Source organism: Rhamphochromis sp. 'chilingali' (genome assembly GCF_963969265.1).
Source record: "Rhamphochromis sp. 'chilingali' genome assembly, chromosome: 4".
Lineage (NCBI taxonomy): Eukaryota > Metazoa > Chordata > Actinopteri > Cichliformes > Cichlidae > Rhamphochromis > Rhamphochromis sp. 'chilingali'.
Window position 1 is genome coordinate 14,666,561 of NC_137948.1, and position 16,855 is coordinate 14,683,415.

Consider the following 16,855-nt stretch of genomic DNA (forward strand, 5'->3'; position numbering starts at 1 on the left):
AAAATCCATCAACATTAGCATAGATATTATCCATTTCCATTCTAGAACTGTCGATGTCTAATGTGAAGGTGGCAGTTTGTAGAGAGTGCCTGTCTAATACTCTAATAAGGAACACCTTCTAAAAGAGGCCCAATTATGTGTGTCTGCTCAACAGGAAATTGATGACTGATGCAATTATTTTTAAAGGTGACTGTCTTTTTCTGTTTAACCTGTTTGCAGCAGCTACTTGACTGCCGCTTCTATTTTAAATATACCATACAATACCGTATTACTTTATTTATTAAGCACTTTTAAAAACACCACCATGGCCTATCAATATCACCAAACATAAAAGACAAACACAGGCCGGAGGGTAACAGATATAGAAACACAAAACAGCAGTAGAAGTTAAACAATAAAGGAGTACACAAAAAGTAACTCAAGGTCACAGTGAACTTTTCAACTGGTCCGAAGGCCAGGGCGTAAAAGTGTGTCTTCAAAAGAGATTTAAAAATGGCAAAGAGAGAAGTCTGATGTGAAATTGTGAAAGCTCTATCACCTCTGAGTTTGTGTTGCATCTTTGGAACGAGCAAAAGCATCTGGTCTGCTGATCTTAGAGAACGAGACGGGACATATGTTTCCAGCAGCTGGCACAAATAAAAGGGGCCACAACAAGCCTTTTAAAATAGATTAGTAAACAAACTGGAAGCCATTGAAGGGAGGCTAAGATTTGAGGTGGCATGATCTTGCTTGCTTGCACCACATAAAAATCAAGCTGCAGCATTTTACACCAGCCGTAGGCAAGCAATGCAGGCCTGGCAAATTCTGATAAAAAAGTACATGGCAGAAAGGTTATAAGAGCATGCATTAATCTTTCAAGGTTGCATTTGGACAGAAGAGGCATGATTATTGGTAAATACATTTATTGACCGTTACATACAGTGCTTTGAAAAAACAATTTGTGCCCTTCCTGATTTCTTAGTTCCTTGCATTTTTGTCACATTTAAATGTGAGCGTGTAGGTCTATTTTGAGACCTTGGCAAAGTGGTTACTCTTTGGAATAACTTGTACTTTTACACATTTGTTTGAACCAATTATCTTGAAATCTGCAGTTGTTTTATAAATGGATCCGAGAGACTTTCTCAACTTCTATCTTCCACTTCAATCTACAACTCTTAGATCTTCGGTGAGTTCTTGTTCTGAGTATTTGTAAGAGTGCTGTTAAAGTCGTCCTTGTTATGCAGCAAAGAAAATTCAACATGTAAAAAGAGAAATTGCAGACAATTAAACATACCAACCAGACTTTGTAGTTAGTTATTTTAGTCATTTAAGATGTTGAACTGTGTGATCAAACTTACTGCACTTCACAAATTGTGTGTGTGAGTTTGAAAAACAGCAAAACTATCTCATCAATATCACATGTTCATATGCACATATGCAATATCACTGCTCACATATGCAGTATGCAGTCAAAGGATTGTGAGACAGCTTTTAGGCATTTGCACATGAAATGTGATTTTAAGCCTTCAGATGAGGAAGTGTATTTGCACGATGTTACTGGCTTACTTAAGAAACCAGTTTCTTTTCACAGATCCAGAAGTTTTGATTTTCACATGGTATGTCATTCCAGCTGTTTTCGAAATCAAAAAAATTTATTTCGACACAGTCTTCATTTTTTCCTTCAAAACCATTGGGTTCATCAGGTCCCCAGTAACTGAAAAACAAACAAAACAGAGAATTTAATCCAGGATGCATGCAGCTCACTATAATGTGGACAAGTTAGAAAGTTAGAAAATTCAAATAGCTTCCTTAAAGTAGAATAAAACAATAATGTATAAACCTTTTGCTCAGTGGAGTCCCATCCACCCATTTCCATGTCCCTTTCATGGCTGTCTCAGTTAATCCAATCCACATGACTTTTTTAAAGTTTCTTGTAAAGTCCTAGCAAATCAAAAGTAAATAATTAATTAATGGAACTAATCACGTATTTATGAATTTCTTTCCATTATTATTACGTCACATTCACAAACCTGCTCTTCTTTGGTGTTGATAATTGCCAGGTCTGCACCTCTCTGTAAACAGTCGTCTCTACTGTCTTTCCAGGATTTCGCAATAGAGGAAATATAATAGAAACTTGGGCGGAAATAGACCCATCCTTGTTGAAAATATTGATCTGCTGTTGGAGAAAAAAAACAACATTTAATATTTCAGAGATTAACACATAAATTTACATTAACAGTTTTATTCTAAAGTTCGGCTCCTGTTAAAAATTAGAACATTTTAAATAGTCAGCTTATGTAAAAAATCTCTTTAAGCAAAATTATCAGACTTCAGAGGCAGTCTTTGCTTTATTTATTTGTTTATTTATTAATTTGCTGTGATCAGTATGTTGTCATTTAGAGATGATATTCCTAATAAGGTCAACCCAGGGCCTTTGTGGTCACAGTTCAAATGCTTTGAGTCTTCTTAAAAGGGAAAGTGTTTGTTTTTTAAATAAAAGATAAACCAAGAGGCCGCAAGAATGCTGAACATAAGAGGCCTAAGAGGTATTATAGACTGCGAAAAGCACAGCAATTTAAGCAGAGTCCAAGAATAAGAATTATAAAGCTGGACATGAGCTAAATAGATCTCCTTTAAGTATTGTAAGTCTTGCTTACAGCACTTACACAATGTTTGCTAATGAGGAAGGGCCTTGCAAGGGTAAAAATAGTCAAATACAAAAAGTGAGCTGTAAAACGCTGTAACATGTTAAGTTTAAGTTGGTGTAAATTTTCATTTAAGTCTAGATGGTGAATAAAATCATGCCGCCTACCACAGAACAAAATCCTGCTGTAACCATTTGAATGTAAATATCATTTACAGCTTGAGAATGTTGCATTAATTTGATTAGCCATAAAAAAGACTCATTTATTGTAATATATCCTACATGATACCCAGGTATACCAAAGTGTTGATATTATTAACCCTTAGTATATATACATATATGTGTATGAAAGGCCTCTTTACAAAGTTTACAAACTCATGCTTACCAGTGAGGTTTTTCAGCTCTTCGGTCTCCACTGTCTTAATACATGATGTTTTACTGTCTGCAAAAGCAGAAACATGTTGTCAACAGAATGTAAGACAAGCCCTCCCTACAAAAAAAGCCTAAAATTACTTTTTCTTCAAACCGATACTGGAAAACATTTTGTGTCACAGCGAAATGTAAGTACCTCATGACTATGGCTTTATTTTGAGTTTTTTGGTACTCAAAAACTGAAACATGACTTTAACTGGAAAGTCCCTTTCTTTTTCTAACGCAATCTTTAGGGGTTCTTTGGTTGCATTTTGACTTGATGTTTTTGAATCTAAACTTCCCCAAATCTTTTTTCTCTGTCTGAATGTCAAACAACTATTAATTCTAGCAGTACATATTACAATTCCTTGCCCTCAGTATTAGTGAGCTAAATGAAAACTAGACACAGGACTACAAATGTTTCATCTTGTCATTAATCAATGATGTACACAGTGATAAAACAACAACAACAACAACAACAACAACAACAACAACAACAACAACAACAACAAAACTAAACTAGGGCAGTACTCTGTTCCAATATCTGATTTGTAAAAAAAGTGTTTAAACGTTTAATTACGCTACTTACAGAAAGCAAAACGTAGGGAGATGTTGATGGCAGCTTGGAGGATACACAGGAGTCCAAAGCTAACAGCAACCAGTCTGGCTAGTTTTCTCCCTGCAACACAACCATATAAAAAGTCCTCTTTAAGTAGCCTCTTTAAAGAAACAGGTCTGCAGAATTTTTGGGCTAACCTTACTCATCGAAACCTGACAAACTCACAAAACTGAAAGATATCTGCATTTCCATGTTTTCATTTAAATATTAGGCGAATATGCAGTATAAACAATGATTGTTTGGAAAGTTATTTTAAATGAATTTTCTTTATGTGGACGATGATCCTGGTAAAAGCATTTTAGTTGAAAATTATGGGGATTAGTTATGTAAAAACAACTGTAAAACTTGAAACAGTTACATCAATTTGCGAGCATGGTGGAGTAAGAATGTGTAATGGTTTTGCAAAGGAAAGAGAGAACAGAATGCAGAAGATGGACACAGCATGGCACTTCTTTCCCTGTAACCCACGAGCGCCTTCGATGCAAGTTTCTGTATGCTTATGCTTTTGTAGTATTGATGGTCTACATTTTTTTTCTGTGCAGTTCTGTGAAAATATTTTTTGTTGTTTACTCAATTGCTCTGTATATAGCTATACATCCCATACCCTGGTTCACTCTCCACCCCCAGCATTACTGTACATGAGAACTTATGTCTTTGTTTTTTTAAAATACCCATTAAATTAGAATTCACTTCGATGCACAATAGCAGTTAGTTATGTTCATAAATGATAGTTTGGTAGAGTAGGAATTGACTAATATAAACAGAAATGGAGAACAGAGTTCTACATTCTGCTGTCACTCTGCCAAAGTTTCTAAACATTTCCTGTTTTTTTCTCATTTTGGTGGCACTGACTTCTTCATTCATTCAAAAAAAGTTGAGTTCTAGGAATTCGAGGTTTTGGGTCCACCCATTCACTTCTGCTCGTCCTTTTTCAGGGTCGCAGGGGTTCACTGGAGCCTATCCAAGCTGTCTTGGGGCAAGAGGCATGGTACACCCTGGACAGATCGCCAGTATGTCGCACATAGACACATAGACAGAGACAACGATTTGTGCTCACATTTACATCTATCGGCAATGTAGTTTTTCTAATTAACCTATTCCCACTAACTACATGTCTTTTGACTGTGGGAGGAAGCCTGAGTACCCACGCAAACACGGGATGAACATGTAAACTCCACATAGAAAGACCCCAGCCTGATGGTGGAATTGAGCTCAGGACCTTCTTGCTATGAGGCAACAGTGCTAACCACCGTGCTGCCCAAATAAATACAGAAGAGAGAAAAGCTCATTATTAGCTCACAAAACAGCAAAATCAGTAAGAGTTTTCAATGCAAATTATGTATACATCAGTAACACGTGTACATCAATTATTGCTTCATTTAAAATATACCTTTAAAAATGTGTTTTTTTCGTTGCTATTAAAGAAAAAATCAAAATGATTTATTTCTTACCTGGTGCAGCAGCAGCAGCCCCTTGGCTGTGTTTATTAGAGCGACTTCTGTCTGACACATCAGGCAGATTTGCATAATCCATAGTAATCTCTAGTTGCTCTCTATGGGCAACTCTTGCCATCTTTTAAACAACTGCCTGGAGAGTGTCAGTGATGATGTAGAATCCACTTCTTCTTTTATACTTTTCTGTTTGCTTGTTTCCTCTTTCTGTCCTTCACTTTGCTCAGTATTACATAGGTTTTACCCTTCACCCCCCACTTCCAATGGACCAGTTCCTCTGGGGGAACACCCAGTGTTCCAAAACCAGTAATTCTATTGGGGGTGGGGGGGATTTGTCTGCCATAGTTAATAGTGATTTGTTGCAGGTGGCAGTTTGTCTGTAGTATAGGGTCTCCCAAGGAAAACTAATGCTAAAAGCAGTTCTTTAGAACACTATGGAAAAGGCAACAGTGGTAGTGGGTCTGGTAGTCTGGCCTTTCCCGATGATGATCAGCCAGGGCACATGGGCCAGCCCTGCTTTGCATCCACAATCGACGGGAGGAACCATAGGAGTTTGATCCAGTGTGGATGAGGTGGTGGTCAAATTTGGAGGACTCAGTGATTTAATCTATTTTAAATATATTTATAACTAACCTTTATGGATTGCTTATGAATAATTTATGCAGAATTGTACCTCGAGCCTTTAAAGTGCAGCTGTTTTCTCTTTTATTTAATCAATTCCTTTGCTTCCTGTAATACCTTGTGAACCTTCTTCCTTTTTTTTTAAAGTAACCCATAAATAGGGTTGGACTGGTAATTTGGTATATATAAATAAAACTGAATTGAATGAGTCATTATATATATTTTGCACTTTTTACAGGCTACAAGCCAGCCTATAGCCTGGAATTATACAGGCTACAGGCTGGCTTGAAGGGCAACTGTGCACTGGCCCTACAAGCACTGATAGCAGCCCACTGGTTAATTTTTATTACGACAATATATTGCCCAATCAAATCTAAACCAACCTCTGTGTGGCTCATAGCATTTATATTTTATATTTTTCAGACACATAGCGATATCTTAATTGCAGTGAAACCTGATATTGTGAAAAGCCCAATTCAGCATAATGACAAATAATATGCGATAAATTAAGACCATACAAATTATAATTAAGGACAGCATTTACTCGTTTTGTTAAACATGATAATATTTAGCAAGTCATTTTAATATTAATGTACTTAAGTCTTTTAAAACTAGAAACACAAGGTCATTTATTAAAATGTTTGTTTGCAGAATTGTAGATGCCATTTACTAACAGTACCATCGACGGCAGTAAAAATGTTGTGGTTAAAAAAGGTTGTGAGGCCGCAGAATAAATAAATAAATGGCAAAGATTTTTCTTCTTAGTCATGCAGCCATGTGGGAAAAGAATAGCAACAATAAAAATGTTTTGAATGGTAATGCTTGAGGTGACAAACCAAAATTTCCAACATTGCATAACTCGCAGTGATGGATGACAAAGCTGAGACTACGTAATCTTCCTGATGAAGCAACAGAGTGTGGTAAAAGTTCAGTTTTCCAAATGATTATCTCAGATAATTTACAGAGGCACAAACAGCCAGGGATGAAGTTTTAAAAAGTGAACATTGAAGGCTAAAAGCATCAGACAATCAGGGAGAGCTAGACAGGAAACAAAACTGACAGGAAAGAAAATGAACCCTACGAATACTACGATTAATCATGAATCAAATCACAAAACTCAGCTGATCACTAGAACCCAAAGTGTGAAACAGCAAAAGACTCATTTTACATTTGAATTTAGTGTCAACATTGACAGTGAAAACCAATTACCTAATGGTTGATGTTGCATTATTTGGAAGTGGAAGTGTATAGGTAACAGACTGATGTAACACACATCATCAACTGTGCAACTCCAACAGTCACACTGGGCTCAGGTGCACATGTTCAAGTTTCCTTGAGCATGACTGTGAAAAAGACTGCAAAGGTATAACGAAGACAAAGAAATAGTACATGCAAAAAGGTTGTGAGTTGCAATTATCTCCAAAGCAAGACATGCTTTAACGCTTAGATTGAGGATGCAACATTCAGTTTGCATCCTAAACAACATAACAAGACTTAAGGATGAGAGGGACAGGCTTGAAATGAAACGTTATAAATTTTTTAAAAAAATTTTTCTGTTGTTGCCCACAGGTTGATTACGGGAAATTTGGGGGTTTGTGTCTAAAAATTGAAGGGTTTTTAAAAAATACAAAAATAGTTCCTTATTATACAAATGTCCCAGGATTTTTCATGCAATGACTCCTGGTGCATATTGCTAATTGTATTTCAGAATCAATTACTAAACAGGTATTTATGTATTTGATAACAGTATTAATTCCAATTTTGCCACTGTGAAGAAAGGGTACAAGAAATAAACGTTTAAAACTTTTTAAAATATTGTATTAAGTTAATGTATTTGATCAGGCAGTTTAGAAGAGCAAATGTGAATTAATTAAAATGTCTAGTATTTTAGGCCATAGAGTGTCTTTTCTGAAACTAGCACTAGGAGTCACTAGAGTTATTTGCACAGTATGATCCTAGTTTCAGCTTCAGTCTAGTCTGATATGCAAGTACAATGTACAGTTTAAACATCTAAATAGAATACATGATTTATATTCATAGTACAGTAAATGCCACTGACACATTTCCATCATTGTCTTGTCTGTGATTTTCTTTTTGTTCTCTCACAGAGTTGAGCTGCGGTGCGTCTTCTCAGCGCAGTCTTTCACAGTGGAGGGAAGTGAACTAGTTACTTCCTCTCTAACCATCTGCTTTTGGGTCCGGTTTTCAAACACACCGGCAAACCCCGCCGTGAAACTTTCATTCAAATAGCATTATATCTAAATAGATGAAACAAAAACAAATACATACATGGAAACATGGGAAAAAATAAAATGAACAACAATATATTTGATATATTGCAAAAAGACTAAAGTTGTATTAAATACTTTTGGGCGATACAGTATGATACATGATGACATGTCACATGGCCTGCTTCTTCCAGCTTAAAGTAAAGTGCTTCATGCTGAACTGTGTAGTACTTTTTTTTTGTTTGATGGATTTAAACATATTTTGGACAGATTATGTGTACAATGCAGCGAAGGTCTGAATGTTGATTGTACTTGAAAGAGAAACAGGGTATCATCTCTGTGACAGTGGTAAGAGATTTTATATTTTTGAAAAATAACATTAAGACATTTGTCAAGACAGTAAGGCAGTTTCACAAATCCAGTGACTAGTTTTTAAGCAAGTATGTCGTTCCATTTGAGTAACATATCACTGTTGTAATTTAGTAACTTGGCACAATCCTCTTCGATATGTTCGCCTCCTCCATTGTCAGGCTGTGGATGGTACCAGTAGCTGTGACCGGAAAAAATTGATAAAAGGACAATGTTCTAGTGAAATATATTTTGCACTAATAATAATGGGAAATAAAGTTAACAAATAGTGTATGAAGTTTAAGCTTAGAGTGAAATATTTTAACTGTCAGCAAACTGGATATACTGGATTTTGCATTCACCTTCATGATCTCCAGAGGAGGACAAAAATAATGCACAACGTTTTTACTCATGGATTCAAAGGTGTATTGTGACTCTGACTTTTAGAGGGAACTACTTTATTTCATTAAAAATGATAAGTGTAAGTTGTATTTTAAGCAACACTAATAAAAAAAAATCTGGAACAAATGTCACTGTGCAGGTTTGAACATACTGTACACAATTCAGAGAACCTTGATAGACTCTTACGAGTTTATGGTAGTGAGATTTTTGTCACTGCAATAGTTTTTTGATCGACAGTTGTCATATTTTGCATTAAGACCGTTGGTGATACATTAATGTTAAGATGGCCTTTTGTAGGCTAGAGGAAAAAAGTGTCAAAGGTCATCTTTTAGACTTACAGCATTTACAACAGCTGCAAACATTACATGCATGCAAACACTGTAGCCCTTCTGCTGATGGCTAAACGTAGGTATGTACAGATCACTTTCAGTGATGACGTTAACCCAACAAGAACAAAGAAATATATAACTTACTCGGAAGCTCATTTGTCCTTATGATCTCAAGTTTTTGTTGTAGCTGCTCTCGCACTTTAGCCAGATCATTATAACTGTTTTTTAACTGGTTAAGTTCTTCTTCCAGGTCTTTGTAACTGGTTTGTTCCAGGTCCAACTCAGATTTGCCTCTTTTATACATAAACATCAAGAACTGTTGAATTGTATCACTTACTAAGTATTTTAGCAGCATTATGCCCTCCTGAAAATGACAGAGCCTCTTGGCCTGCTGGGTCTTCCCAAGGCAAATTGGTCCTGGGTAAGGGGTCTGACCAAGATTCAACCCCTATGACAGAAACTAAATCAAGGGACCAGTCTACCCTGTCAGGGCCCGCCCTCTTGTAGTTCCCGCAAGGCTAAGTGCATGAATGAAGGACCCCGGCGATCTGATCTCTGGTTGTTTATTTACTGTGGGGAGTATAAGAAACATCAAAACCCACCACATTTCTACACATACGCTCGCACTGCAACTGTCTGTAGTTGTCTGTAGTCAGCAACGCTCTCTTCAGGTCCACAAATATGCAAGCACGATGAGGAAAATACTTCTCCACTGTGTAAAACAAAATCAAGAGAGAGAACAAGATAAACCACCCAAAAAAGACATTTTGTTCAGATGTACAATGCTCTATACAAAAAACGAATTAGTGAATTAAGAATCCTGTATCATTGCAGGCTCTTTACCTTACAATGTAAAGATACTATTCCCGCTGTTTCTCTTAACATTGATTTCTGTTGCAGCTGTAAGGTTGTATTCATAGAATTTTAAGACTTGCTTAGGACCAGGTAATCTTTTACTATGTCATTTTTATGTGATGTGTAATTTAAATATTTAAACTTTGGTGGAGTTAACCGAATCTTTTTGAGCCAATACAGCAGCACCATCATGTGGCCATTTAAAGAGACTTCTGTAGTTTAAAAAGAAAGCAAATGGGATATTGCACATGAGATAAAGTGGCAGGAGTGAGCAGCAGTACAAACTGAATAGTACAAAATTTTGAGTGGCAGTTAGTACAGTATTGCACAGAGTAAGGTTTTTATCTGTTTGAATACTAATAAGAATGAAGTGACCAGTGCAGAGTGTACAATGTACTTGTGAAACTGTAGGACAGATTCTCAGTGCATCTGTGGAGTGTGTGTGTCTGTTTAAGTGTTGTGGTTGAGGTGTCGTATGGCTTAATGGTCAAATATGTTTTTAAGTCTCGTAGTCCGAGCAGACAGACTCCTGTAACGTCTGCCAGATGGTAGCAAGGAGAACAGCTGATGTGCTGGGTGGCTGTGGTCCTTGATGATGCTGTGTGCTTTGCAGAGGCAGCACTGGAGATAGATGTCCTGAATGGCAGGAATCCTCAAGCCAGTGATGTGCTCTGCTGCTTTCACCAGCCTCTGTAGTGATTTCTGGCTGCTGGCAGAGCAGCTTCTGTACCAAACTGTAATGCAGTTTGGTACTCACAATTACTGATCATCAGGTAATCCAATGCATTTGATCACCTGTACATGACTGCTACTGTGGAAGTATGCATACTTCCTAAATATATTTGGGATATACTATATACAGATATACAGAATATAGAGATTCTTTATATCACACACTGTCATGTACAAGGAAGTGATAATAAGGACTTTTAATGCAAAGCTTATACTGTAGGGAACAGTGAGCAGGATCAGTCATATACATTTCATGAACTTCTTTTCTGTTTTCTATCACTGTGTGATGAGTTTGGATGCTGATTTATGTAGCCAGTTTCTTCTCACAGATCCAGACTCTCTCAAGGTCACATGATTCATCATTCCAGTTGTTTGGGAAATGAAAGTTCTTTATTTCTGCACAGTCCTCATCTCTTTGTGGAAAACCATTTGGCTCAAAAGTAGCCCAGTAGCTGAAACACAAACAAAATACAATATTTCAAAAAACAAAAAACAATGCAAAAGACACACTCTCTCTTTAAGATTAGGCTTGAAACTTTTCTTTTTGATTAAACTTATTGTCAGGGCTGAATCAGGTGACCCTGTATCCTTAGTTATGCTGCATTACTCTTGGGCTGCTGGGGGGACTTCAGTGATTCACTGAGTGTTTCTTCTTTACACGTCTCTTTTCACTCCCTGTGGGTTCATACACCACTCCGTACTTAATCAATCATTTGCTGATATGGTAACTGTTGGGGTTTCTTTTAAATATTTTAGGAAGTTTACGTTACAGGATAAAGCACTTGAGGTGACTGTTGTGAAATGGCAGTATATAAAGTGAATTGAAAAAAATGATGATTTAGTAAACAAAGTTGTAGTCGTTAATGGGATCTGTACAAAAAAAATATTCAGATATTTTGATATCAAAAATTATGTTGCTATAAGACTGCAATATTTTTCCTGTTTGTCAAATCATTTTGTGAAATCTCTTCTAAAACACATCAAGCCATCATGTTGTATCCATATTTTTCTTAATTCAGAAATTTTGGATTTGAACTTTGTAACGTTTGGACTTAATGACATTAAATACTTACATTGGCTTTAACTTCTGCCTCCTACATCCTGTTCTTCAGTCCTCACAAATTAATGTGTATGCCATTCAGATGTTTGTGACAATTTATTTAACAAACCTTAAGCCAAAATATAGAAGCAGTATGTGAAGAAGTAAGCACACCGCATGACTCAGAATCTTGTTTAACTATGTTTAGCAGCAGTAACGTTAAGTTCTTTCTGTTTGACATCGTTGCAGAAGAATTTTAGTCCACTCTTTTTCACAATGCTGCTTCAGTTTGCTGTGTTTTTTGGCCATTTGTTTAAACGCAGTCTAGTTGAAATTCTGACTTTGACTGAGACAGCACATTCCAGAAGTTCTGTGATTTGTTGAACTTTGCAGGCCTAAGCCATGTTGACATGTTCTTTTTAGAGTGAAGAGAAGAGAGAAGACATGAAGATCTTTTTGTAATTTCTCTTTACATTGCACTCACCGACACAAGGTCGTATATAAATGATTTTAAGACTTGATAGACTTAACTTAACTTATCTTGTGGTGCAGCACAATAAGAAAAAAGTAAAACCTTGTAACAAGCAGAGACCCATCCACCCATTTCCAGATCCCCTCTTTCTCACTGTCAGTCAATCCTATCCACATCAGCTTTTGAAAATTTCTTGTGAATTCCTTGTTGAGACAAAGAAATATATATACGTTATATATATATATATATATATATATGTAGTATATAACATATATATAACATATATATAACATATATACAACACACATATAGACAGAAACCACATTTAGAAAATCACCTGTTCTTCTTTGCTGTTGATAATCACCAGATCAGCGCCTCTCTGGAGACAATCATTTCTACTTTCTTGCCAGGATTTCTTGTTTGAAGAAATGTAATATAAACTACCATTGAAGTGCATCCATTCTCGCAGACAACCTGTTAAAGGAAAGAAGAAAAAAACACAGGAATGTCTGCAGGTGGAGTGAAATGAGTTTATCTCTGCAGTGAACTCATCACTGTTAGGAGGCCTGATGCTGCTTTTGTCATTTCTAGCAGCTGTCAGTAGTGGAATCACTTCTGCATTTAGTTGTTTGACAGTTTTTTAACAACAAAATAGAGAAATGAAAAACAGCAGACACATCATGAATTAGCTCAGCCTGAGCGAAGAAGTCAGCTGAATTAAGTGATTAAATGCAGTCTTAACTGAGATATTACAGTATTATATCAGCTCTTTTGTAGTGGTTTTAATTGGGTGATTTGACATATACTGTATAAATCAAACACGGGGAACCAACACTGCATGTGTGCTGCTTTGGATAATAAATTTCTATTATTTCAAAACTTCAAACTTTTGTTGAGTCACATTTAGCTCCAAGATTTACTTAAGATGTCATTTGGGATGCACTGAACCTTACTTTTCCTGATATTTTTCCTAAACCTTAATAGGATTATTAATGTGCTGAGAAAAAAAAACATTTGTGCCTTACTTACTTCAAAATATCCCCCCAAAACTTGTTTTGTTTTTATGGAGGTGAAATAACAATAATTACCGACAGACTTTCTCTGAAGATCATCTCTATTTTTGGTCATGTCTTCAAGTCTCTTTTGGAGCTGGCCTCTGTCTTCCACCATATTGTTGTAGCTTTTCTGTAGCTGGTCTCGTTCCATTTTCAGAATACTGTGCATGGTCTGTAACTGGTGTTGTTCAATTGTTAGGCTGCGGTAACTGGTCTGCAACTCATTCCACTTTCTGGTCAAGTTTTCGGCTACCATGTGATAGGTACAGGTCTCTCCATCACAGGGGACCCTTTCTTATCAAAGAAGACTGCAGTCCTTTTGTCATTTAGACAAAAATAATAAATTATATTTTCTTTGTTTCCCTGATTTTTAAAAATCTAGATCACCACGATGACCCAGTTTTAATTTCTGATCCATTACCCACCTACTATGATAGCAAAAACACAACTCTCTTCGATATTGTTTAAGTTAAGTCAGGGTGATACTTTTTTGATATTTTGTCAGAATGATAAAAGACTTAATGCTTTAATTTTCCAAAACTCTTATGTTATTTACATTACATTTGCTACATTGCTTTTTTAGGATAACTGACCAGCGTTGATGATGGGGGTCAGGAAAGTTCTCTTAAGATTCTGATCTCAAAACCAGAACAGACTATAGTAAAACACATTTACAGTAACGCAGAAACATTTGTCTGAGACAGTTCATCCATGTCTAATAATTATTTTAACTCTGATGCAGTGAAACTTTACAAAGATCCTTTCTGATGGAGCTTTCAGGAGCCACTAGACACTTGCTGTAAGTAATGCTAGCGTATTGTGAGATATGAGATCAGTTATGATCACAGAGACATACATACAGCCAATAGTTGCTTGAACTGTAGACAACAGTATGTATTTATATAGTGCTTTACTAGTCTTTAAGGACCGCAAAGCGCTTTACACATTCAGTCATCCACCCATTCACACACACATTCACACACTGGTGATGGAAAGCTACAGTGGGGCAAAAAAGTATTTAGTCAGCCACCGATTGTGCAAGTTCCCCCACTTAAAATGATGACAGAGGTCAGTAATTTGCACCAGAGGTACACTTCAACTGTGAGAGACAGAATGTGAAAAAAAAATCCATGAATCCACATGGTAGGATTTGTAAAGAACTTATTCGTAAATCAGGGTGGAAAATAAGTATTTGGTCAATAACAAAAATACAACTCAATATTTTATAACATAACCTTTGTTGGCAATAACAGAGGTCAAACGTTTACTATAGGTCTTTACCAGGTTTGCACACACAGTAGCTGGTATTTTGGCCCATTCCTGCATGCAGATCTTCTCGAGAGCAGTGATGTTTTGGAACACGGACTTTCAACTCCCGCCACAGATTTTCTATGGGGTTGAGGTCTGGAGACTGGCTAGGCCACTCCAGGACTTTCAAATGCTTCTTACGGAGCCACTCCTTTGTTGCCCGGGCGGTGTGTTTTGGATCATTGTCATGTTGGAAGACCCAGCCTCGTTTCATCTTCAAAGTTCTCACTGATGGAAGGAGGTTTTGGCTCAAAATCTCACGATACATGGCCCCATTCATTCTGTCTTTAACACGGATCAGTCGTCCTGTCCCCTTGGCAGAAAAACAGCCCCATAGCATGATGTTTCCACCCCCATGCTTCACAGTAGGTATGGTGTTCTTGGGATGCAACTCAGTATTCTTCTTCCTCCAAACACGACGAGTTGAGTTTATACCAAAAAGTTCTACTTTGGTTTCATCTGACCACATGACATTCTCCCAATCCTCTGCTGTATCATCCATGTGCTCTCTGGCAAACTTCAGACGGGCCTGGACATGCACTGGCTTCAGCAGCGGAACACGTCTGGCACTGCGGGATTTGATTCCCTGCCGTTGTAGTGTGTTACTGATGGTGACCTTTGTTACTTTGGTCCCAGCTCTCTGCAGGTCATTCACCAGGTCCCCCCGTGTGGTTCTGGGATCTTTGCTCACCGTTCTCATGATCATTTTGACCCCACGGGATGAGATCTTGCGTGGAGCCCCAGATCGAGGGAGATTATCAGTGGTCTTGTATGTCTTCCATTTTCTGATGATTGCTCCCACAGTTGATTTTTTCACACCCAGCTGCTTGCCTATTGTAGATTCACTCTTCCCAGTCTGGTGCAGGTCTACAATACTTTTCCTGGTGTCCTTCGAAAGCTCTTTGGTCTTGGCCATGGCGGAGTTTGGAGTCTGACTGTTTGAGGCTGTGGACAGGTGTCTTTTATACAGATGATGAGTTCAAACAGGTGCCATTCATACAGGTAACGAGTGGGGGACAGAAAAGCTTCTTACAGAAGACGTTACAGGTCTGTGAGAGCCAGAGATTTTCCTTGTTTGAGGTGACCAAATACTTATTTTCCACCCTGATTTACGAATAAATTCTTTACAAATCCTACCATGTGAATTCATGGATTTTTTTTTCACATTCTGTCTCTAACAGTTGAAGTGTACCTCTGGTGCAAATTACTGACCTCTGTCATCATTTTAAGTGGGGGAACTTGCACAATCGGTGGCTGACTAAATACTTTTTTGCCCCACTGTACATTGTAGCCAAAAGCAAGCGTTATTCAGTCAGGTCAGTCAATTCTCATTCATCAAAATACAAAATTGCTAAAACAGGTAAAAGAATGGGTTTTTTTTTGTTTAGTAAAGTTGCCTGTGTTTGTGCATAAAATTGTAACAGTGTCAAATTATTTGTTTATTACCTGTGAATGCAGGTGAAAGTCCAGTCCTGTTCATCTCCACAGTTTGGATATCATCATAAGTGACATAAATATTTTCTGAGGAATTTAGGTCCCCTTTTAGCTTTCTGTGATTAATTGCTATGTTGTTTAAATAAATGTCATCCATGATGTTATTCTGTGCTGTGGTTCAGTTACAACCTGAACAGGAACTTGAGATTAACAAAGTTTTGAGAACTGTGTGAAAAAGTGTGATTCTCTTTAACAGGAAATGAAGGTCTGGTGGGATGAAATAATAATAGGCCACTTTATTTGTGCTCTGCCCACAGGTTGCAGCTGCATCAAAGCAGTGTGTGTGTGTGTGTGTGTGTGTGTGTGTGTGTGTGTGTGTGTGTGTGTGTGTGTGTGTGTGTGTGTGTGTGTGTGTGATGCACTGTTCATACTACAATATAAATCAAACTGAACTGAATTTGTTTGAACAGCTGTTTGACTTTGTTCACCTTTTTGAAGACAGTCTTGTCTGTTTTCTTTTCAAATTTTTCCTTATGAAGAAATATCTTTTACATGTCATTTGTACATCTTTTCAAACAAAAAGAGCGCTGAACAAAAGCTCTGAGCCACGCCGTCTGAGCAGCACTCAGGGGTTAATGGAAACCAGACAAAGGGAGGCAAAACAATTATTAAATTTCTACCAAACTTGTGTCTATCATAGTGTATCTTAAAGACTTCAAAGACCATAGACCAACCAAAATCAAGCACTTCAATCTCACGCTAAGGGCTTACTTGTGCATCCTATAGGATATTTAAAAGTAGAATGGGAGGCAGAACTTTTCAGGGCCCTCTTCTGTGGAATCAGCTGCCAGTTTGGATTTTAATTTTCTTTAAGAAATTCTTTAAGCAATGTCATTTCTCTCTAAGTTATCAGCTTTAATCAATTTTG

At 37.2% G+C, this 16,855-nt stretch overlaps 1 protein-coding gene across 2 annotated transcripts; it reads right to left on the reverse strand.

Moving 5' to 3' along the window:
• Nucleotides 1-885: 885 nt before the first annotated feature.
• LOC308394715 (CD209 antigen-like protein A) lies at nucleotides 886-5,241 on the reverse strand. Of its 2 annotated transcripts, none has more exons than XM_080879165.1 (6): nucleotides 5,105-5,241; nucleotides 3,624-3,713; nucleotides 3,009-3,065; nucleotides 2,010-2,152; nucleotides 1,820-1,920; nucleotides 886-1,693 (listed from the first exon to the last, which is right to left on the reverse strand). In XM_080879165.1, the coding sequence occupies exons 1-6, from the start codon at nucleotides 5,223-5,225 to the stop codon at nucleotides 1,546-1,548; spliced, it is 660 nt and encodes a 219-aa protein (XP_080735291.1). In that variant the 5' UTR covers nucleotides 5,226-5,241; the 3' UTR covers nucleotides 886-1,545. The 2 variants fall into 2 exon arrangements, with proteins under 2 accessions (XP_080735291.1, XP_080735290.1); XM_080879164.1 differs by having other exon boundaries at nucleotides 2,010-2,155.
• Between the last annotated feature and the right edge of the window lie 11,614 nt (nucleotides 5,242-16,855).